Genomic DNA, 24,331 nt, shown 5'->3' with positions numbered 1-24,331 from the left:
TTACAATGCTGCTCCCTGGAATTAAAATCCTACCTAGAATAGCTTACGCTAGAAATTAACTTTTGACCTTTCATTTATTTATTAAACCTCTACTACATTAAATACAGCTCAACAGCTCTTTTTGTACTTCAAAATATTGAAAAAGCAGGCTAATGTACAACCCCACCTCTGCACGTTTGGTTATTTTTATTAGAGCTGACCTGGCGTTAAGAAGTTACCAACTGCATGATGACAATCTAACTATCGCAGAGCAGCATTCTGCTACCGAGCAGCTCGAGAAGGGCACTTCACATCACATCTCTGTTGCTAAAAAAGAAACATCAGAGTTCCTTCTGCCGAAGGAGCACTTCCATCATTCTGTAACGTTACAAGCTAAAATATACCCAGCATTACAGAGGCACAAAACCGATTTGTGACTATCATCCCAGTGACAAGGCTGCACCCTTTGGTGATTCTGCTAACTCTGCCATTCCTATTTCCAAGCTTTTACCACCCGATTGGTGTTCTAGAAGAAAAACCTTCAGGTTTCTCATTTGTATCCCACACCGCTCCCCTTTCCCCAGGAATATAATTACCTTAAACGGAAGCTTCTTTGGGGAGGAAAAAAGGGCATTAGCCAAACAAATTCACTCCAGCCTTGGGCCCGAAGAACTCCGACTGCTGCCCCCCAGTGGATGCTGGGCTATTTAACCTTCCAATATTTCGGCGCACTAACAGAGCAGGGACAGGACGTGCTGAGAAGCAGGTGAATTTCCTGCTTTAGTATTTCGAATTTTTAAATAAACATTGTGAACACTCCATGTGAAAAGGTACAGGCTGAGGGTAGCAGAGCACTGGGTTAAAGACATCCTATGCAAGTATGTAACAGCAGGAGGAGGCAGCAGGAGTGCTGCAGGACCTTTTCTTCCTGCTTCAAACCTCCAAATTGCTACAGATATCCATTCTTGTCTTACCTCTACCAACAGCAATCTGTGCATCACTCTACACACTGTGTGTGTGACGTGAGTAAACACAGCACATCAACTTCTCCAAACAAACACACATCAAGCTAACTATTCCATCTCCTCTAAGGGGTAGTATGATTTTACACAGAAACCCTCTTACTTCAGTGAACACATACTACATAATTGGGTAAAGCAGCAATTTACACCAAAAACCACTGCGCCAAGCCTACGTAATGCACTGCATCATGTGCTGATGTATGGCACGTAAACAAGCCAGGTGATGGAGTATGAGTAACAGTAACACAGCACTCATCTTCAGCACCTTTTGAAGAACAGTGGAGTGTACACACAAAAAGACACGCTCAGTACAATACTGTTGCAAGATTTAATGTTTATTTCCCCAAGACAGCCTAGCCTGCACTCTACTTGGATAAATTTCACAAGCTAGTTTCCGCTGCTTCTAGTTTTAAACTTTAACCATGTTTCTGATGACAAGGAATGCTGCAAAAATACTCTAGTCCAACAAAGAGTTATGATCACAAAATAATCTTTATCCATTCTACAGTGTTTCAGAATTACCAGTTGATTTTAAAACACAAGGTAGATATAGATGCTAATGGTGGCTAATCTGGTATGTTTTATTATAGCAAACTGTTGTTCATGCAACACTTGTGCTCAAAGGGGAAGGCACAGCATTTCCTACAATGAGCCACCTTATAAAGAGTTCATTTTGTACAAATTTGTAACCTCACCTTTAATTTAGTGTGCAGAACCTCAAAACTGAGGCATTACTCCAATTATAAAAACACTTGCATCGCTTTTGTGCAAGTTTTAAAAATACAAAGTTCTCTCTAAAGTGGCTCAAAATAGATTGTTCATGGCTGCCTACATCTAAGATAAAAAGAGTCTAAAACAATTGGATTAGGCATATTAAAGGTGTTCAAACCATGACTTGATTTGTACATCTATTCACACCTCTTTTTCGGTCTTTATTCGGCAGTACATATGCACCAAATTCCATTTTTAGAAGTTTCCATATCATTTTCATAGAAAACAAAGTTTGAAAACAAGTAACATTGAAACACAGCACGGTATTCTACCACAACGGAAACATTTGGTTACAGGACTCAACAAAATCTAAAAATGAACTATGCTGTAGATTACCACATGCAAAGGTCTTCGTGTTATCTTTGAAAATGAAAAGGATGAGATTTTATTACCACATTTTACTGCTTTCTACTATTATGGTAACTTGTGTACTGCAACACAGTCTATTTGAAGGGAAATGTATGATCTTTTTCATGCAAAAATCTACAAATTAGTTTTGATGATATGGAAAGCTTTTCATAACATCAAACATTCATCTGGTGCAAATGCACAGGGAAGCCTTCCTGAAATTCTGACTTTACAAACAACTAATAAGCCATACAGGAAAGAACTTAAAAATAACTGAAAGAAAAATAAGAGGGAAAAAAAAAAAGAAAAAAGAAACACAGGCTGCAGGAGTAAACCAGAGTCTGCTGCTAAACCGGTCTTGGTTTTGTGTCCAGTGTAAGTTAACACTTATGAACTCATTTTGATGATTTACTAGGTTTTATTATCAGCCCCCTGAAGGCGAATCAAGCTTGCATGCGTTCACATACAGCATCACAACCATACTCTCGTACACACGCCACTCCAGGACTAGGAGTCTGCTTCATGACTGAAGAGCCCCGTATTTGAAACAAGTCTGGCTCCACAGCATCGAGTCCAGACATTCATTCAATGTTGTCCATTCACACGGTGCTTCATAGCAAGGCCTGGGCTCATTCTCCTTGGACTTATATGGGCATCCTATTCTCTTATGCTTACAAGGCTTGATGATGGTAGTACTGCATTTCCCCCCAATTGCTCTAGTAAGTCATTGTTCCTTCTCAGGCACTGAAGATCTTTGACCTGTAGCCCTTTTTCTTTGAACAATCTAAATAAGCATTCAGTGTGAAGTTTTTCATTACATTTTGCCACTCATTCTCACTCGCACCCACTCGCCATCTTGACTTCATTTGGGCTTTTCTGTGATTCCAAATGAAATCTTCACATTTTCTTTCCCGATTTAATGCAGCAGCGGATCCCATGAGCCAAGATTGATGGATCAAACCTTTTTTTTTTTTTATTCAGTGCTGCATTGTACCTAACTTCCAAAATACCACTCTAAAACTGGAACCCTTCTGCTGGTACATTGGCAGATGAATTGAAACCAAATGTTCCGCCTTGTATTGCTTCTGGTACAAGGCTAGGATCTTCATCAATCTGTAAAAGAACAAGAATATAATAAGAAGGAATAGAAAGACAGACTCACTGAAGTGACAAACTCTATGTCTCCACCTATCCCCTTCATTGCATCAAGCTTTCTTTCAATTTTCTCCCCCAGCCAGGGAGTGCTATTATGATGAAATAATTTAACCTGAAACGCTTTAAATTTAGTAGATACGCTACATGGCACCTGGTACTCTCATTTAAAAAATTTCCACTCTGCACAATACTGGAAAGTATTCTGTCAGTCACATATCATACTTATTTGTCAGCTTATGAAGTGTCACTGGTCCTAGAAAGAGACCAATATTACTTAAAGAGCAAGTTGAAATAGCAGTTTCAGCTTAAGTAGGTAGTATACAGGTTGCTGAATTGGCAACGTATTAAATTCCAAGTCTTACTATATACACAGAATCTGAGCTCCTAACAAGGACCTACTGTTCACATTAAAAAATAGACTAGCGTAAAAAGGAACCTTAGATGTAGATGATGGTTGCACGTTCTACAGTTTAACCATTTCTGCAATAATATGCTCCCCAGATCTGCTCAGTCAAGTAGAAAATACTCATTTCATGATGCAGACTCACATTATATCTCCTTTATATGTAGTGAGCATCTTTTACAATTTAAAGTGCACAGAAATCTAACACCTTCATTTGATTTACTTTGCATGTTTAAACGGAAAGTGACATTCCTAATCAGCACATTTTTACTTTCATTTGATGCACGTGTACTTATCTCTGAAATTATTACAATATTCAAAACATTTTTCTTAATAATCAGAATCTTGAACTTAGTACTCAAGTCAGCAAGTAGGTTAGCAGATGCGAAATAAACTTAGAAGCTTAGCTAGAAGAACTACTTGATGCCTAGTATTTCACTCCCTACAGACAAGGCTTAAATTAGGTACCAGATCTTTAGACACTTCATCATGAACAATAGAAGATATGCAGCAGGTTCATATACATAGTCATTCTTCACTGAATGTTAAGTTTCCTATAAAGTTTTGGAGATCTAACAACAGACTCTGAAACCAAAAGGGTTGGTTTATAATATAAGGGTTGGTGATAAACAAAACATGCAGAACCTTAACAACGCAGAAAGGTGTTAAGATAAACAAGCAACCCACTGAGCAGTACTCTCCAGTAGCATGGTTGCAGAACATGACATATCCTGAATGGTGATGAGTCAGCCAAGCCTTCAGACTTCAATATCCATTTAAATAATTTCCTCTATGCTCCTTATCTCATTGAAGGTGACTTGTAAGCAAAATCAAGTCCAACATCCCTATGTTTATCACATTATTGAAGAGCACATCAAAACTTTTAAAGCAACTAGTTCATGCTATGTGCACTATGACTATTATAGTGCTATGACATTTTAGGTGCCAGTGGACAACTCCATGCTTCTCGTAGACTACACCCAGGCAAGTTTTGCAGAACCCATAATTATAAGGCATGATACCTATGCAAGTGAACCAACCTTTCACATAATACACAAGTCCATCTTAAGGCCAGAACAGCTCATGTGCAGTGATTATTTCTGCAATCTATGCAACCGCAACACTCTGGAGTACAGATCAGGACAAGGCCTATTGCTTTAAACAGATGAAGAGCTTCAAGAGCTGGAGAACTAATTGTTGCCTATAATCAACTATTCAGAAAGGCTGCAACATCAAGTTAAAATTCTATAAGCTCTGAAGTATGAATACCCTGAAATAGTTCTGCAAACTCAACTTACAAATGTGCAACAGTACCCTAAATGCATATCAGCCAATTGGACAGACTAAAAAATTCTGGTGGAAAACAACCAAACAAATGTAAGGCTTCAGAGCTGCTGTCTCTCTCCTGAATCACATTTGTGAAAGAAAAATGATTACAAAAGCAGATGTCAGAACTATTACACACTTACATCATCTGAAGAGAAGAACTGATCAATGATCTCATAAGCCAGTTTGTAGATGTCTTCATTTTCATGGTTTTGTAGCTGTTCAATTTTCTCCAGGCCTACACAAAAAAACACGGTCAAATTAAAATACTAAGTTGAAGTAAAACAACCTCCCTCCCTCACCTTAAAGTCTCATCATACAAAATCATTACAAGCAAACCCAGAGAGGAAGTAAAACTCAATAAGATACTGTTAAACCCACTTGACATGCTTAAGCATAAAAGCTTAAGAGACCAGACAGAATGTACTAGAGGTTTTGGAATACACACTGCAAGACCAAAAAAGGTCATACAGAAGGCCAGTTCCAATAATTATGGCGATTCCTTCTCTCTCCACTTGGAGTGGTTAGGCCAGCCTTTGGAAATAAGGGCAGAGGGAGATGGGGGCTCTAAGCAGCAGTTTGTACCCCCAGTTCACTGTTGTAGCCACAACCCATGACATTTCAAATCCATACGCTCTTGGTAGCACACATGCCATTGCTTACTGATCTGGAGCTTGATTATATACCAACTAGCTCCAGCATACAATTTTTTGGCAAACATGAGTGAAGCATGCATCCATGTTCTTAATGTTATGACCAACAGCGCGTTAGGCACAAACACCTCTTTTCCCTCCTGCCACTCTCACTGAATTAAGCTTTCTCCCTTTTTCAAGCTTTTGTATTTTAAGAATCACTCCATGTTAATGATATCTCAGTTTTTACTTGTGCCCAAACTTAGTATCACTGTTCTTTCATCCTGGAAGATTTTCAGTCAACTTAAATTGCAACCAGCATACAGAAATTCTGAAAGCCATTAAGAAAATAAAGCTGTATTTCTGCAACCTGTGCGCCTTATTATTCTATTCCTCCTTTAAAAAAAAACAACACCCGGACGCACATATGCTTAAGGTAAGCAAGTTATCCATACATTCACAGATAATTTGTTAAATACACCGTATTACTAGAATAACTGATGCCTAATAAACTTGACTGCCATACGCCAATTCCTCCATGTTTTACTTGATCATGAACTTAAGTAGGTAGAAAAAGATGATGCTGCTTCTTAAAAAAATAGATTTGCTTAAAACATCTGTGCCAACACAGAGCCCACAGCATCCACACATGGCAGGAGGCTCAACAAACAGTGTTTTTGAAACAGTAGAAAAATAACTCAAATTCATACCTCCGCACTCTTCAATAAGATTGGCTATGGTTTCTGCTTCATCTTCAGCCATTTTTAATATATTACTTAGTCCATCCAGAACCACTTGCACAACTTGTGCATCTTTTACTGTTAGCAAATTGCAAAAGGGAGGAATTACGTTTTGTTGAATTAAGTATGCCACCTAAGGATAAAAAAAGAAAAAGATAGTGATCTCCAGTGCCACAGAGACAAAGCACCACAAGCACAAACACAGACAAACGTAAGGAAGTCAAAACACTCCAAGTTACCCATCAGGATAAAAGCAGACTGTAGAAGTCACATTTCATTGGGTTTTTTTAATTATAGCATAGTAGAGTAAACTTATTATGTTAAAAATATGTTTTGAAAGGAAGACTGCTTAAGTAAATAGTAGATACTGTAAATTTCTCAGCAATAAAAAAAGTTTGAACTTCACGTTCAAATAATGACAAAATTTTCTATTTTGAGTTAACAAGAAACCACTGTAACATAGTTAACATGTTTTTATAAAAAAAAAGGTAAAAAGATACTAATGCTGGATGATCAAGATCCTTGTCAGAGTGTGCAAGCAGTTACTCATAGCTATAAGGCTGTCCTAACAGAGGGGCTTCCACCCAACTCCCCACCAATACAGCCATTATAAAACCAGAACCTAAGTTCACTCCTAAATCTGCTGTGGAAAAGAAAAAAAATGACTGAAGTGGAGAGTAATCTAGACATTCATAATCCTGCCACAGGATTTATGTCTGCTCATAAGGTTTGACTCACTTGGTCTTTTCTTCCGCTGATTGTTAAATTGCTTATTGCCCAAGCAGCTTCTTTCTGAGTACCAAAGTCACCCTGAAAATACAAGAGCAAATAGAAATTATATCAGCTAAGAACTGGAATTATTATATTCTAGTCAAAGCTTTAATTTGCTACTCTTTATTCTGCATGGTAACATCATATCTTTCACTAGAAACTTGCCTGCATTGAAGCACTCGTCTCTCACATCTTTATCAATAGTTGTCATGTTACAGTGAGAGATAAGCAGTGAGTGTTTGTTTTGATAAACATACTATGTACACTACATATGGTATATGGTACACACTATAACTGGCTGCCTCTGAAATTAGTCAACAAGTTTTCTTACTAATTTTAAGAAACAGAAAGGTTAGTCCCCTAACACTTTCCTCAGTGACCTCATTGAGATCATGATTTTCATGACTGGTTAGAACTATTTGTAAATAGGTATTTGTTATTTAGGGGAAAAAATATCTCTTCAGTCTTAACCCCAAGCTCATTCCATCTTTGGAACTGCAAACAAGGTTGGTACTTCTGGCGTCTTCTAATGCCAGAAAGCAGCAAACCTGCATACAGCACATTGCCATTTCTGAAGTAAAACTCAAAACATACACTCTACAACTATTTTATACACCCATTTGTTTTTTGTTGATATAGTTTTAATTGTTTAAAAAAAAAAGATGGGACATCCCTATTTCATAAACTAGCATCACAGGATCACATCTATTCATTTTATACATGGGCAATGATTTCTGCCCCCACTCTCTACAGAGAGGAAAAACGTTAACAAGACTAAAAGGAACTGAGAAGGGTGGATTTGCTTCTTTCCCCAGTGTATTCAACATGCATTTTTGTGCAGTTCTTCACAAAATACTATCCAAAACAGTAACGCATCTTGCAACATGTTAAAAAATGTCCAAAGATAAGGCTTGTCAACCCCTCTTCCCAAGTTTACAGTGTGATGCAAAACATGAAGCAAGAAACTTAGTGTCGTTTTCCCCACTTAATGAAATGAACTGTTAAATACTTCTTGTTATCTGACCTTATCTAGAAGATGTATTATCATTGGAACAAGGTTTGCATCTATTACTGCCTGAACTTGCTGCTGATTTCCTGCAGTGATGTTAGATAGAAACCACACTGCTTCCTGCAAAATAAAAGGTTTTAAGAAATTAATTCAAGCAATATTCCGTATCTTATTTCCATCAGCAAGATTTTACATTCACAGGATCATAACCACAGAACAGTTTGGGTTGGAAGGCACCTTTAAGACCACCTAGATCCAACCTTCCTGCTGTAGGCAGGGACACTTCCCTCTAGGCCAGGTTGCTCACAGCCCCATCCAGCCTGGCCCTGAATGCTTCCAGGGAACGGGCATTCAAACTTCAGTGGGCAATCTGTTCCAATGTCTCACCACCCTCACAGTGAAGAATTTCTTCCTAATATCTAATCTAAATCTTCCCTTTAAAAGTTTCCAGTTTAAAACCATTTCCCCTCATCGTGTTGCTACCTGTCCTTATAAGAAGTCCCTCCCCAGCCTTCCTGTAGGCCCCCTTCAGGTACTGGAAGGCCACTGCTAGGTCCCCCCAGAGCCTTTTCTTCTTCAGGCTGCAGAGCCCCAACTCTTTTAGCCTGTCCCCGTAGGGGAGGTGCTCCAGCCCTCTGATCATCTTCGTGGCCCTTCTCTGGACCTGCTCCAACAGCTCAACCTTTCAACTTATTTAGTATGACTTTATGGACAAAGCTTTCTTTCAAAATGAGGTTCAATTCCCCAGTTTCTGTACTTAAACGTTCAACTGAGTCTCTTGGATCAGATCACAGGATCATTTTTATTAACGAACCTGTTAGAGATTTAAGATGCCTAGGCTTGTCTTGGTGAGCTTGTCTTGGGCTTTAATCATTGGCAATGTTGGAAAGTAGGACCCCAGAATTTAAAACAACATGCCTCAGATGCACTCCGGAATCAGCACTTTCATTATCAGTGCCCCCATTTAAAGCCTTTTCTATACAAGCATGCACGCACACACTCCCCCACCCCCACCCCCCCCCATCCTTCCACCCCATTTGACTGTCCCTCACACACACTCCATTCAAAGAGACATCCAATTATCTCCATTTCATCACTTCCAAGAGAGTCAGTTTAATTAAAATGACATTTCACATATCAATAACTCTAACTTTTATGTCAATCGCCAAAATAACAAGATAAAGCATTAATTTCATAGGAATTCATTTAGAAGAATCAGAAAACAACCATTCTTGTCAAGGACAAGTTTGTCGTTCCTTAGAGATTCTTCTATGGTTGTTAACTTCAAGAGGAAAAAAAGACATAATCCATCTTCTTGTAAGCTGGCATTTTCTAATTAGTCATTACTCAGATCTCTACCACACTACATTACGTGGACTCCAAAACAGCTAAGCCAAATATAATGGATTTATCAATCAAATGCAAACTCTGCAATTACATACCTTATTAATTTTTTCTTTGGGATGTGTCAGAAGTGCTGGGAAATGTGAAAGAGCTTCACAATTCAGAACTACCTGTGTCTGCTCATCGGTACCAGTGACAATGTTTCCTACCGCTCTCAGCGCAGCAGTCTGAAACAAAACACTTTCAGTTCTTGCAAACAAAACATTTCCTTTAAACAGAAAGAACGAAGATTTTTCTAACTGAGCACATGCTACAGCTACAAACAGTTAAAAAGGCTAAGTATGCTATGTAAATGATGTGCTGTATAGGAAAAGTACTCTTTAAAATTCATCAAGGACTGTAAAAAGAAATTAGCTACTTTCTCTAGCATTGCATTTTGAGCAACACCTAAAAAAAGTTAACTGAACTCACCTGCACTTTCACTTCTTGATGACTGAGAAGAGGAACCAAATGAGGGACTATTCCGGAGTCTATCACCATCTGGATCTGTTCATTGCCAGCATCCGTTAGATATGAGAGAGCCCAGACTGTATCTACCAATATCTAATATAAAAAAAACATTTGTAATTAGCACGGAGGTATCATCATTAAAAATAGATAAATGATGTAATTCAGCAGAATCTTGTCCATAACCTACTTTGTTTGACAAACTTAATGCTTTCCACTCTATGGAAGTCTAAAATAGTTTAAATATCTAATCATTTCGATAAAGCACCGTTGCCACCAACTTTACCAACTGAGCTACAACTTCACTAAAGGAAAGAACAATTCTTAAACAACTCTGATTTCTGTTTAGGCAAAAAGCTGACTTATAATTTCAGGGAAGTTAGTCACTTATTTTACTACTGAAACAACCTATGTTTGTATTTAGCCTCTGATGCAACAGTAATGTAATACTTGCTAACATGCTCACATTTTCTTCTCATTTACACAGATTTTTGTTACAGTTTCAAGCTTAAGTGGTAGTCATAAGAAAACCCTACATTTGTGAGTTACTGAACGCTTACAGAAAATCAAGTGAAATTTTATTTTGTTTCAGGATGAACTTTCTGAATGGAGAAAAGCTGATTCTCTTAAGTGATATTTACTTACATTTACATCTGTGTGGTGAATTAAAACACAGAGGGCTGGAAGGATCTAAAGAGAAAAAGAATCATTACATTGTTATTTTTAAGGCATTCAGATACTCAGGTTTGCTTTAGTTACAGTGAGCAATTCAGTCACCTCCTGAATGGTTTCCATGGGCGGAGGAGGATCTTTGTGACGGCACAAGTTGACCATGACCCAAGTAACGTTTCTTAAGAAAGTTATGGGAATAGATGGGCTGATGAAGGACAGCAGTGGTTTCACTACTCCAAGACTAATAACGTAATCTCTACACTGGGGTCCATCACCTGTGAAAAATATCAAAAGAGCATGAAAACAAAGGTCATCCCATTCAATTCGCAGAAAAATAACACCACAAAACCGTCACCTTAATTTAAAAGCACACTCCAAATCCCTAATGATAATCTGAGGATTCTCTATGAGTGGTCAAGACCAGTTTATGTCCATGTCCTACGTCCTGTTGTTTGGAAGACAAATCCGTATCACTGGTTTTGCACACATCCAACAAAAGAACAGCTAAATTTGGTTCATAATGGCTGCTCGGTAAATCACATTGGATCCAGTCAGTCTTCAGCATCCATGCTTATGAGGAAGTCAGTCTGACTTGTGTACACTTAAAACTCAAACCATTAAAAACACACACAATGTTTAAAGAACAGACATGAGGCTCAACAGCCTGCAGTTTCCTAGGTCTTCCTTTCTCCCTTTCTTGAACATGGGAGTGATGTTTCTCACTTTCCAGGCACCAGGGACTTTCTCTTACAGCCATGCTTTTTCAGATGTGATGAGAGTGGCTTGGCAACCACACCAGCCAGTTCCTTCATAACCCCAGGATGCACATCACCTGGTCTCCTCACAGATATGTACACACATGGCATCATGAGGTGGTCTTGGACTTGATCCACTCTTAAACTGGGATGGATTTTGCTTCCCTAAACCCACTCATAGAAGTTCAGGGACATACAAGCACACAGTATATTTCAGGCAGTTACAAAACCAAGCTTTTCATTGGCTTGCTTCTTAAGACCTGGCATTTATAAAATGTCAGATGGAGGAAACCTCAGTATGTCAGAAATCATGACTTCAAACACTACAACTGTCATCTGGATTGTATACCATCTACAAGCACTGGCTAAAGCCTGCACACAAAAAAAGTCAAAGTCTGAATGATCACAACTTATCTACAATTCAATATAACACGTGTAAGCTCAGGCCATATTTCAAAACCCAATGCAAAATCGTTTTCATTTTAACAATCTACACGCATGCCTGTTTGACAGTAATTCCCTTTTTCCTGTATCTGCAAAGAAAGCACGTATGCATATGCTTTGGGGTGTACACCCTAGATGCATGACAGAGAAAACAGGAGTTAAAAACAGAGTGACTGCCAATAAAGGCTGCTTACTATCTTACAGCTGAACATCTCTAAGTTCTGATACAAAATGCTACCTAGTTTATTCATTCATTTTCAAAAGGAACTCAGCAATTTTTAGTGGCAGGAGTAACACAAACCTATGATATTGCCTAAAGCCCACACAGCTTGTTCACAAACATTTTGGTGAGGTGAATGCAGCAGTCTCAGAAAAAGTGGTACAGCATCTGAAAAATACAAACAGAACACCATGCAATTGTTAAGGAAGGCACATCTGAAAAGACAAAATTACTTAACCTGAAGTTTCAGTACTTCATGAAACTTTCTTCCCCTGGCTGAGTATTGGGCAAAGCTCTACCAGCTTCCCAGATGATACTGAAGTAGAACACTCTGTAACAATTCTTCCTTTATTGCTGGTTCTTATTGAGCTTGCAACTCTTAAAATAACCTGACATTTAATTTGCTTTAAGTTTCAAAAATTTACCAAAGCTTGTCAGAACTCCAAGCTGAGTTACAGCCATTACATTTAGAAATCCAGCGCTAACTTTTCTATCAGAACCAATTGCAGAAGTAGTAACTGTACAGCCAACCTCACCCATTCAAGTTAGCCAACCCAAATCAATAGATTATTGACCAGCAATGTAGTAAGAAGGATGGACATGGATTTGATCTGCTGCAATCTTACTGACTTACACATTGTCCTCCCACCACATCACTACTAGTAGGGAAGTATGCACCAGTTGCTCACCCAGAAATCCACCCAGCCACTTAATAGCCAAGATGGTGCTAAGAACTAAGAAATAGGCATATTTTTTAAATATACAGCAAATAACATACAAGCTGTGAGAAGCTTTTAACTGTTTAGCACTAAAAATGAAAAAGAAACCATCTACTTCAATCACTGAAGTGAAACGATCGTAGAAAATACAAAACATTGACATTGCATTGTATAAACCACACTGCACACTGGAGAAGCTGCGTACTTACTACATCAAATAAAGTTCCAAGTAGCACTAAAGTCAATATATGATCGTAAAGTTGGGGAAAACAAAATTGAGTATAATTCTGTCTTTCCATTTTTGGAAACATAGTATACTTAATGGTATCAGCAGCACGCACTGCAATATGACACTGTTTCTACCCATTAAAGATAATAGCATCTCATGTATTGCAATTCCTGTGGATTTCTTCCTTGGATTTCAGGCAAAGCCTTGCTTAATAGTATATTAGACTCCTTCAGAGACTTAGGAAGCTCTGCAGACACTTCTATTTAGCTTTTTCTTTATAAAAAAGAACTTAAGCCACATTTAAAGTGCGGAAGACAGTTTGCTTTGTAACTCAGATTCCACGTACAAGACAAATTCCTTCCCAAACTTCAGGTTCCTCAAATCACAAAGGCTAGTGTTTTTTTCTTCAACTCAATTTAGGAAAAGTTTCATAAGAAGCATTCTCTAGACTTGGTTCACACTTTTTCTTCTCTCTTCTCAATTAGATGGGAAATCCCCCCATGGGAGACTTTTTTTTTTTAAATTATGTTTGAGAACTGAAAACCAGCAGATACCAACTCTGCCAAAATAGTGTGAGTTCCCAGAAGAGATTACTCACCATCAGGAAACCCAACTGAATTTAAAAATCTGAGAAAATGAAGAACAAAAGCAGGTGTGCACTTCAACTGATGCTGCTTGCCAGAGAAGAAGTAGAACTTCTGGCAGGAGACTTCATGGACAGGTCCTTCAGCGACGGGCCTGTGATTGACAACTCAGTTTCAACCAACCTGGCTATCGCATGAAAGGACCAACCCTATCACACGTGGACTGGTGAACATGCTTGAGATACAGAGAAACAGGAGTGTGGATGCGATGCTCTTTACACTATCATTTAAATCTTGTTTTTGTGGAAGCTATGGTGCATGCTTTATCAGCCATCAAATAGTAGTGGACTTACTAGATTGAACCACGGCCTGTGTTTGTTCAGAGGTTCCAGATGCAATGTTTGTCAAAGCCCATGCAGCTTCAAACTGTAAAGAAGGACTAGAGAAATAAAAAAATATTGTAACATGAGTTTTCAATCAGAACATACAGGCACATTAGGAATTCCCACAACAATACTTGGATTTGTAGAACTACTTACTTGTCATCTCTTTCAAGACAGTGCACTAGAATAGGTAATATTCCTGATTTTATTAGATCATCAATTGGTGGATTGCGATCACTGGAAAGCAGTTTTCTGTTTAAGAAAATAAGAAAATACAAAGTTCAACAGTCACAGAAATTAGAAGTGAGGACTAGAAAAGATCACTGAAGATCATTTAGTCAAAAGGCTGCTCAAAGTGCAATTACTGCTAACACTACATCAGGTCAGTCACAGCTCTGCGTAGCTGAGCTTTGGAAACCTCTAAGCAGGGAGATTCAAAAACCATTCTGGACAAACTGTTCCAGTTTTGCACTACCTTCTGGCAGAAACTTTCTTCCCCAGTATCTACTTCAAACACAAAACAGGACTATTTTCAACACTAAAGGGAAAATAAATAAGTCTCAAAACTGAAGTTACGGAACTACTGGAAAACTAAAGCTATAATATTCATTACCTGCTTTAGTGACCATGTTTTCTTTGGTAATACACTTCAAAATTAGTCAGTAAAATAATCTGAATTATTCAGTTATGCTCTCCTGCAGCTTCTTCCTCCCCCACCCAACAAGGGAGATAAGGAAAGCCTGTCTGCTTTGAAGGGAACAGCAGAAACTTGTTTCTTCTTCTTGTTCAGTGAGAAAACAGTCACAGCACAGGCTATTCACAAACCACCTGCCCAGACTGGAAGAGAACTCTTATTTCAAAGAACCAATTAAAGCTATAGGTTATAGGGAGAGTTGTTTCTTCCCTCTTTCCTATTCCAGCTTTAGACTAAAGGGTGGCACAGATTAAGGCTGAAAAGTATTTGTTTTCTTATCTAAAATACTTAAAACCTTTCTAACGACTGTCCACATATAACTTTAAATTTTCAACACACACAAATACAGAGAAGCCCTCTTAAAACAAGAGGTGTTGCTAGCAGCCTACCCACAGCAAAACCAGCAAAAAGGATTATGCCAGTTCTTTCTGTATTTAAAAGGTAAAGACTTCATAGTCCTGCTAGCCATATTTTACTACAACCCCCTGTAGTGCAGTAAAACAAAGCCTACTATTTGAAAATAACAGCTTTGAAATACTTGGATCTTTGAAGATGACAGCTTTTTTTTCCCCTCAGGTTCTGCTCTTTAAGGATTTGGTTTTTTACATCAGTAATCATACATACTCTCCTTAGTTAAGCTAGAATACACCTTGTCTGAATTCAAGTGCATGTTAAACTAAGAATGAAAACGGTACATTTGAGAGAACTGTGTTCTTACCTTGCAGCTTGCACAGCACTTAACTGTATACCCTGGTTGTCACTTGAAGCATTCTAAAATAAGAGAAAATTTAGACTTTTCACATTTGTCAACACAATATAAAGAATGTGAGAACAACTTTTTTTTTTTTTACCTGTACTATTGCTTCCAAAGAAGTGTTTTGCTAGGAAAAAAAAGATACAAAAGCAGTTAGAAATGAGCAATCTCTGAAGGAAAAAAAAAAGACATGGCTTAGAGTTAATTCTTACCACTCTGAAGTCACCATCTACGTCGGAATCTTCACAGATATCCTCATGGGGTACATTCCTCCTCTTTAGAAGATGTTCGTCTCTTTTGTTCTTAAAAACACGTTAATAAGAAATTAGATTAAGAAAAGCTTTTTTAAACCAGCATCTTAAGTGTGGCTTCACTGACACTACTGAAAGTTCCAACACTCAAGAAGTTAGTACCTGCTGTAGAGGGAAGCACACTTTGGAAATCACTTTTTATCAGTAAAAATGCCATCCAGTTACAGCTACAGCAGTAACTGCACTTCTAGAAATTTCATTTGTATATCCATCAATGTTGACACTGCAACTTATCTGTCAGTATTTGAAACAAGACCAGGCCATTTCATCAAGTTAAGTTTTCTGAAGTAATTGAAGTTAAATTTGAGAGAAAAGTAATCTTATTTCCAACAATTCTCAACAGTTGTATCTTCACACACATCCTTGTTAAACTGCTGCTCTGGGAAAGAAAATAGCTGTCTACAAGTTCGGAAAGGAAAAATGGCAGGCCTTTCAAAATCTTCAAAACCAAAAACCCTGCTGCAGGAACAAGAATTATTCTTCTCCTAAGACAATAAATAAAACTTCATTTTTAAATGTGAGACTTCTATTGCTTGGAATGGTAACTTCAGAGTTTCCTTCTAAACCAAGATACTTCACAAAATTAATAAAGATTAACAGTTTAAAGATGGCGTTCCCTGTGGACTGCAGAGTTACACACAAGCATCTTATTTAAAAGTAACCAGCATCCCTAAATGTTATTTAATAAAAATACTAGTTCATCTCACCTTTCTCAACTCCACGACAACTTCATTCCTTTGTCTTCTCATAGTCTGAAAAGAATCAAAACAGAAGTACATTATGATCTAGACCTGGGTTAAGTGATTAAGTTTTTGCCCAACTATTTTCAACTTCATGCTCTTTGAACAGTACTTGTACACACCAGATTTCATTTTCAGTAGTGAAGCAGAAATCCAACAGAAGATGAAGTAACCAAAGTGGGGAACAAATGAGCACCCTGAAGGGCACTGTCAGATGATGCTGTTCATAAAACATAACAGTGCCAAGGCAAACTCTGAGAAAGCATACCAGGATTGCCTGATATTTATAACTCCTTCTCAATTCAAGATTACTTCTTGTTTTTCCCCCCACTAAGAGAATACCCACATCACCAGAGTACACGAGGCCAAAACCCCAGGTTGCCACTTCTGTACTCAGCACTGACCTCCCTCCAGGCTTAGGTATAGGGAACATGAAAGCCATAAAGTCTCAACCATAACAGTTATTAATAAATGTATTACCCAAGGCAGGGAAATAAGTTCAAATTAAGAGACCTAATAAGGAAAATTGAACTATAATGTGCAAAAGCAAACTATAACTAAAAAAGATAACGTTCAACAAAATCCACACGAAACCCTTAATACAGTAAGAACAAATGTATTTTCCTTATGTCCCATTTAGAGTATTCAGAAAAAGATGTAAATATACAAAAATTCACTTGTGCAAGGTGTAAACAAAAAGGAAACAATCTACAGTGATTTTATCCTATGCTTCAAAATGTGAATGAGTTAAAATAAAACTGCATTTTTACTGTGAATGAAACATTTCCAGAGAAAGTCTGGAATTCCAGAGCACGAGGGACTGCTTTAATACTGAATGTGTGAGAAAAGCAGCCAGGGGAGCTTCTGAACATCAATAAGGAACAGCTCGGAAGGATTAAAAACACGACTTTCAGGAATATAAATATTTGTATTGAAAGGAATGGACGTGACATCAGAATTAAGCTTCCAGCTCTGGGTAAGGCACTGCACCTTCTCGAAGGAAGGAGTTAAAAGGAAAAGAGGGCAAGAAGGGATGTGAGGGGGAAAGAAAGTATGGCCTTACACTGCTTTGCAGGCAGAACCTCATCACTGGAGGGGCAAAAATGCATTTTGTCAAGAGAAAAACAGGCAGTGGGGAACACCTGCAAGCCAACAGCTTCCCACTAAATAAAAGACAAAGCAAAGGAGTGTACCTAATGCAGCTGCAGCACACAGACCTGCCAGGTAAGAGTCACTACCAAGTACAAAGTGTCCCACACTAAAAAGCACCAAAGCCAGCAGTCAGGAAACGTATATATTTTAAAGGATGTTAGTTCAAGAGGCCAATCAAAACCACAATTAATAGTGGAGCTTAATGCTGCTTAAATGCATGGCCTCTTCAACTTTGCACCTATAAAAAGTCACATCAACAACACAAGGTCAACAGTTAGCACTCCCTGGATGCAGATAAGCTCCATTTCCCTATGATGGGCTCTGCACAGGTGGCCATGGGCTGGCAGTCCCAGCAACTCCAGCTGCTCAGGGCCTTAATGCCTCTGGGTGAAGAACTGCTGCTTAACATCCAACCCAAACCTCTCCTGTTTGAGTTTCCTCCCTTGTCCTACAGGGTAAAACTGTTGCTAACCAAGAACAAGATGGACTACATAGTTTCAAAGGAGCAGGAAACTGCACTGCTGGGAAACCAAGTGTAAAGGGAAACAAAACTATAAAGGTTTTAAAAAAGCCATATAGTCACAACTAACAGTGTTATGACTCGGATGGTAGCACATCCTCCTTCAGGACAAGCACATATACACACATGTAACAGAAATGGGGAGAAAAGAGTACAATTAAAACAGATACTCCGAGCAAAAAAGTCTTGGGCACAACTTCTACGAAGTTTCTTTACCTGGAAAAAAAAAAATAGAAGTCAGGGGTACTGATCAGGCTTCAAAACCCTGTGAACCCATCAACGCTGCTGGAAAAGGGAAAGGATTCTCCCTCCAGAAAATAAAACCAACCAAAATAAAACCAAACAAAACCAACAGGAAGCCACGGGGCTGGCAGTTTTAGTTCCTGTCTGGTTCTGAAGAGCACCAGAATGCAATGGACTTGCAGAAGCCTCTGCACAAAAGACAAACCACCACTGAAGTCACTCGTAAGAGCAGTTCATCAAAGCAGGGCTCCCTCGAGTCACTTTCTATGCAAGCAACGCTGGGTTGATGAAGAAGCTGCTGTTGTTCGCCCTGTCACTGCTCTGCCTTCCAGGAAAGGAAAACACACAAGAAGGAAGAGATGAAGTCAAGGTGTTTCACAGTACTATCATCACAGCTGGAAATGGAATAGACTGCTCTGAAAAACTCAAATAACAGCAACACTCAGGATAAATTGTGTTGTTGTTTTAGAAAACATCTCAAAGAAGAAATCAGGTGCACTGCTTCCTTGGCAGATGGCATCATACAGCTGCATTCTCCAGTGTCACCTTCGGCTCAGCTTCGGAGAAGATCTGATGTGATTGTTGAACTGCTCTGAAGCAGTCTCACCTTGCACTAACACAACCATTAGCAAGCAAGCTCAATTTACAAGTTTCTAGAAACAGATTTCTGAACACTCCTTCCTTGGCAACTGCTCCACTGCATCACTTCGGGACTAATTCATCTGGCTCTTTCAGTTGCTGGATCCTGCTCTACATCAGAAATCAAGTCATCAAATCTATTTTCATCAACCTACTGCTGCTACCCCTTTTTTCAATATATTATTTAGCTCCTAACATTTTTATCATAAAGGCTATTTTCTGACCATTAATCACTACTGAGCCCTTCAGTTTATCAGTACAATCTTGTGTGAGCTGCAGGATGCTGATATGTTCATGTTTTCCTCAGCAACGCCCAATACAGAAGCGTCCAATGTCTTACACAGGGACAGCTCAGCCCCATCAGCCCAACAGGCACATAAACCCAGAGCTCATTCTCAGCATAACGCACCCTCAGCCCTCTTCCACTTCTTTCTCCAACCCATGCTTCACAAGAACTCAACCCTACCATGCACACAGCTGAAGTAGCATACCTTCATTCTTTCCTGTTTGCACTTTAGGAGTAGACTGCTGTCATGAAATATTTCATTTGAGCACCTACTTGTACACCTACAGCAGTAGCAGCTGAGAAGGCTCCATACCCACAGCGGCCAGCACAGCCCCCACAGCAATGACAACGGAGCCTCACAGGTATAAAAGAATCACAGAATGGCCTGGGTTGCAAAGGACCACAGTGCTCATCCAGTTCCAACCCCCTGCTATGTGCAGGTCGCCAACCAGCAGCCCAGGCTGCCCAGAGCCACATCCAGCCTGGCCTTGAATGCCTGCAGGGATGGGGCACCCACAGCCTCCTTGGGCAACCTGTTCAGTGCGTCACCACCCTCTGGGGGAAAAACTTCATCCTAAAAAGACACTGAACTACAAAAGGAAGGATGATCTCTTTGGAGCTCTGTGTCAGCTCACATCTGGATTTGGTAAAAATCCAAAACAGTGACTTAGGCCCTCCTTTATCCATTATTTCCCTCCTATACTAATTCTGATTCACCTGCAGACTGCAGCAATAAAGTCTGCTCTCAAGATCACCCATAAAAACGCTGCAGGGTTTTAAAGCAAACCATCCCTACAAGGTCCCACCAGAAAAACACATCTCAGCTCTTTCCACTTCAGAGTTATAATGGGAATTCTCAGTCCAAAGAAATAAAAGTAATAACAAAATACAAAGCAATGACACTGCACATGCTGCCATTCCGGCTTTTTCCTGGAGAAGCTGTGTACTCCAACTGAAATGCTTTCTACAAACAAGTATCTCAGTACGACTCGTTTAAACAACAAAGCGTCTGAGCTTCCTCACAGAACTGCAAGTCAGCGTAATGGGACCTATTTTTAACCATCTCCCAGGGAGTGAGATTCCTGCTCTCCTTCAGTTCCCCCATAGGAATCTCACACAAACCCCCTCGTGTGGCTTACAGAAGAGGTTCAGGAGGTTCCAGCTACCTGGGGCAGCCAGTAAATCTCAGGGTATTTCAACGCTCTGAAGCTTCCTTGGTGTCTCCAAATACACTGTTAGCACTACAAGCCCAGTGACCTCCACTGGCAACTGTAACAAGTCCTGACACAGCAGATCAGAAAACATTCAGACTCATTAGCCACTCCACTGCTTGTTTGGAAGTAACCCACATCACAGCATCAGCACCATTTTTTACCACGCTCCTCTCACTGACAGAATAGAAACGTTTGACACTCCTCCTGCGCTGGCACTATTAAAGCAATTCTCAGTATCTCACCCAACCACACAGGCAAGTCAGGGAAGAAAAGGTCGACAAACCCAGCAGCTTCCTCCAGCAGAGATCATCTGCATAAAACACATCTTGGATGTAACTTCAGAAAAACCTGAATGCCAATCAAACTTGAACACCGCAGTATGCATTGATTAACAGAAAACAGACACTTATCACGTGATAAAACAAAGCACCAACCCCAGAGCTCCCTTCCATGAGCAAGGCTGTACTCCAGGGCTCTTCCAGCAGCAGCAGCACCACCCAGCAATTACTCCAAACCGACCCATTCACAAATCTGTGCCTACTGCAGACACCAGGAAGAGCTTTCACTTATCCTTTGTATAGGAAAGATGTAAGATTTCATTCCAAGATTTTGTACAACAAAAAAAAGTTGGAAAATAAAATTCAATACCACAATAAACAGAAAGAAAAACAACTCATCCACTTTTATTCAAGGGAAAAGAATAAAATCAAGGCCAAGTAAAACCTGTTTCTCATTGAAGAAGTGTGGAAAAAAAGTAAAAGCTACCTTAGCTAGCTTTCCAAGTAATTAACAACAGCATAATTTGCTAAGCACTCGTTTAAGTGTGGATTGGGTTTTTGATGTATAAGAAGCGGCCGTTCCTGTAGTTCTGTACGGCCACCTCCTCTAAGCCATCAAAGTGCAATTTTTCCTTTCTAGCTCTGACACTTAAGTCCTAACAGAGCTTAACAGCACCCTGTGTGTGCCAAAGTGGAAATCTTCACACTACGCAGAGATCCTGCCTTTGTGGCGGCTGCACGCCGCTTCTCTCCTGCCACAGGCTCTTCAGATACTGAGTATAATCAGCCTTCTACTATTTCTTTATTCAGTACTACAAACAAGAAAGAAGAACAAGCAAACATTTTGTATTTGTGCTCACAATGAATCCCTCTATTCCTACTGTTGTCACCAATCTGTCATTTTAAAACACGTGGCTGCCATTGTTTACAATATAACATGCCCGTGCACGCATGTTTACCCAATACTTTAGTGCATGAAAGGATCATGCTAAATATTATGTAAAACACATGTTTTTGTTTTTCTTTCTTCAAGGCCAGCCCTTATGCTTTTAGAAGCCCACTGATAAAGGCTGGAAAGTGAAAATAAAGCCAGTATTATGAATCCAAGAAGCTAAAGAAATGCTCAGCATTTCTGAAAATGCTGGAAATCCCCCGTGATCTGTAAGGCACAATAACTTTCCTGCAGCTGGAAGCTAAGTACATAGTGACAGCATCAGCTACCTGTTTAACACCTTGCAATGGTCAGTCCATTGATTGTAAGCATATACCTCTTTTTTTCTTCTCAAGTTTGTACTTTGCAACATCCTCCAGAATTACCTACTAAGTCGGCATCCCCTCAAAATGACACCAAGGATAATTTATGGCTTGTCTGATGCAGCAAATGGAGGCAAAGCATCATAGAAAAGAAAGATCACCAGTGCTGAATAAAAAACTGATGTGTAAAAGCATAATTTTAGCAGAGGTTAAATGGGGGAGGAGTGAAGGAGGCAAGATGAGGGGAAGAGATAAAGATCAAACACTGGCTGCCTATGTGAAGTAAATAGACATTTTCCTGCTAAAGCAGGGCAGGAACACATGTGCTATGAACTGGCTGAATAGCAACTGTTGCTACCACAGGATACTTGGCTCTGAGGACCTTACCAATACCTCACGCTCTAATGCAAAACGCAACGTGCAAGCAGTTAAAAAATAAGAATCAGAGCCGTAAGCCGGAGCTATTGTGTGAAAAATAACCATCCACAGCGGTTATTTTAGGCAGCGAGTGTAAGTTCCAAGATTTGTTGGATAGATGTCAGTATCTAAAATTTAATATGGCCTGAGAGTGCTTCTTGCACTGCGCAGGCCGCTGAAATGCATCAGCAAATTCAGAGAAGTACTAGAGATTGCCTGCTTCTTCATTCACAAACATGTCCAGTTTGTTTTATTGTACACGTTCCTCCTGAGCACTGAGCTGACTTACCTTAACCCTCAGCATGCAGGCACCAAAGGACAGATAACACTGGTAAATTCCTGTTTTTTTTTCCCCCCATTGCTTTCATTTTTAATGTTAGCATATACGTCCCTGTGCGTCCTCCCAGACTTTCACTTCTTTTGCAGTTTTCTCTTCAGCAATAATGAAACATTTATACACAAAACAGCATCTGAGGCAAGCAGTTACCAACAAAGCTAAAGGAGCCGTCTCTCTGTTCACCAATAGAGCAGTCACTGTGGCAATTGTTCCCACTTCTACCTCCTTTTGGCACCACCAGAGGTTGTAACTCAATAATAAACAGTTTGGTCAAACAGGAGTCAGTAATACCTCGAGTGGGAAACGTGGGTGATGCTTTTATGAGTGATAGCAATATAAAGGCATCCTTTACTTTTTATATGGATGAATAGGGCACTCAGCAATGCACAAGAAGGACCAGGATCTCATGTCACGGTAACCATAGGGACACACAGCGGGGCCAAACAGAAACAGAACGTGAAGGCCAAAGCCCACAGCTCGACCACAGCCTCACACTGACGACATCACCACGCAGAGCCTTCCCCAGGGCCGGGTGTGATGGGCGAGGCTGATACCCAGCATAAAGATTTGAGCATAAAGATTGAGATCTGCCGCAGAAACCCTCCATTAATTCAATCCTGGAGCAGCACGGATAGGGATGGAGGAACCCATCCACAACTTCACCACCGCACGCTGAGACCACGACTGCTTCCACACTCTGCTAAAAGAGCGATATTTGACCCGGATGAGGAAAGAAACAACAAGAAGTGGTTTAAAACGATGTCGGGTATAAAGCGGAGGCGAAGAACTGCTTTATCCACGGGGAGCAGCACGGCGGGACGCAGCCGGGCCCTGCCCTGACTCAGGCTTTCCAGGGCCGAGGGGAGCCGCGGGGCCCTCAGCGCCGCCCCAGGGCGCCCCCGCCACCCCCCTCTCTCTGAGGGGCAGCGCGGGGCTCCCCCGGCCGCGCGGGGCGGACCGCCTCGGGAGCCCCGCGCTGCCCCTCAGCGCCTCCGCCCCCACCGCGGAGCCCAACGGCCGCGCCCGACCGCGCAGCGCGGCCTCTCCCTTCCCCTTCCTCCCGGCCCTCCCTCGCTGGGCGGGCGGCGCAGGCCGCGGCCCCGCCGCGGGCCCCTCGCCGGCGGATTAGGAAAGACGCCACACGGCGGCCCCCTCCCGCCGCCATGACCGGGCGGCCCCTCCCGCCGGGCGGTACCTCCAGGTCGCGGCCTTTGTTCTTGAAGTTCTTCAGCCGCTGGTTGTCCAGTTTCTCGTTGTCGGCCATGGCGGGGGGGAAGGTGGGAGGGAGCGCGGCTGCTCCTCCGCCTCCTCCTCCTTTTTCTCCTCCCGGACCCGTGGCCCTGTAGCTCGAACACACCGGGGGCCGCTCTCCGCAGCGGCCGAGTCCTCTCGCCGCGCCGCTGCCGGCCTGCTCGGGGCGGCGCTGCCCCGCTGCCGGGCGCCGAACGTGCCGGGAGCCAGGGACGGCGCGAGCGGGGG

The 24,331-nt window shown here is 40.7% G+C and overlaps 1 protein-coding gene and 1 non-coding gene across 2 annotated transcripts; both read right to left on the bottom strand.

The window, feature by feature from the left end:
* Positions 1-1,315: 1,315 nt before the first annotated feature.
* On the bottom strand, positions 1,316-24,320 carry KPNA4 (karyopherin subunit alpha 4). The gene is made up of 17 exons (NM_001007963.2): positions 24,048-24,320; positions 16,480-16,524; positions 15,674-15,763; positions 15,559-15,588; positions 15,426-15,478; positions 14,170-14,265; positions 13,984-14,069; positions 12,180-12,266; positions 10,785-10,954; positions 10,653-10,697; positions 9,972-10,103; positions 9,599-9,727; positions 8,172-8,276; positions 7,115-7,186; positions 6,347-6,509; positions 5,148-5,242; positions 1,316-3,233 (listed from the first exon to the last, which is right to left on the bottom strand). The coding sequence occupies exons 1-17, from the start codon at positions 24,114-24,116 to the stop codon at positions 3,135-3,137; spliced, it is 1,566 nt and encodes a 521-aa protein (NP_001007964.1). The 5' UTR covers positions 24,117-24,320; the 3' UTR covers positions 1,316-3,134.
* Positions 8,935-9,258, bottom strand: LOC112533096. Its single transcript, XR_003076866.2, has one exon. It is a non-coding gene; the product is annotated as a small Cajal body-specific RNA 7 (non-coding RNA).
* Positions 24,321-24,331: the final 11 nt, after the last annotated feature.

The sequence above is a fragment of the Gallus gallus genome, chromosome 9, assembly GCF_016699485.2.
Source record: "Gallus gallus isolate bGalGal1 chromosome 9, bGalGal1.mat.broiler.GRCg7b, whole genome shotgun sequence".
Taxonomy (NCBI): Eukaryota; Metazoa; Chordata; class Aves; order Galliformes; family Phasianidae; genus Gallus; species Gallus gallus.
This window is presented reverse-complemented; position numbering and strand designations above follow the sequence as displayed.

What these genes read in the sequence shown, in the direction of transcription:
- KPNA4 (NM_001007963.2), bottom strand. Translation starts at nt 24,116, where the DNA reads ATGGCCGACAACGAGAAACTGGACAACCAGCGGCTGAAGAACTTCAAG. An exon ending in ACAAAGGCCGCGACCTGGAG is followed by an intron (nt 16,525 to 24,047) that starts GTACCGCCCGGC and finishes GATTCTTTTCAG; the next exon opens with ACTATGAGAAGACAAAGGAA. An exon ending in TCTTATTGAAGAGTGCGGAG is followed by an intron (nt 5,243 to 6,346) that starts GTATGAATTTGA and finishes TTTTTTGTGTAG; the next exon opens with GCCTGGAGAAAATTGAACAG.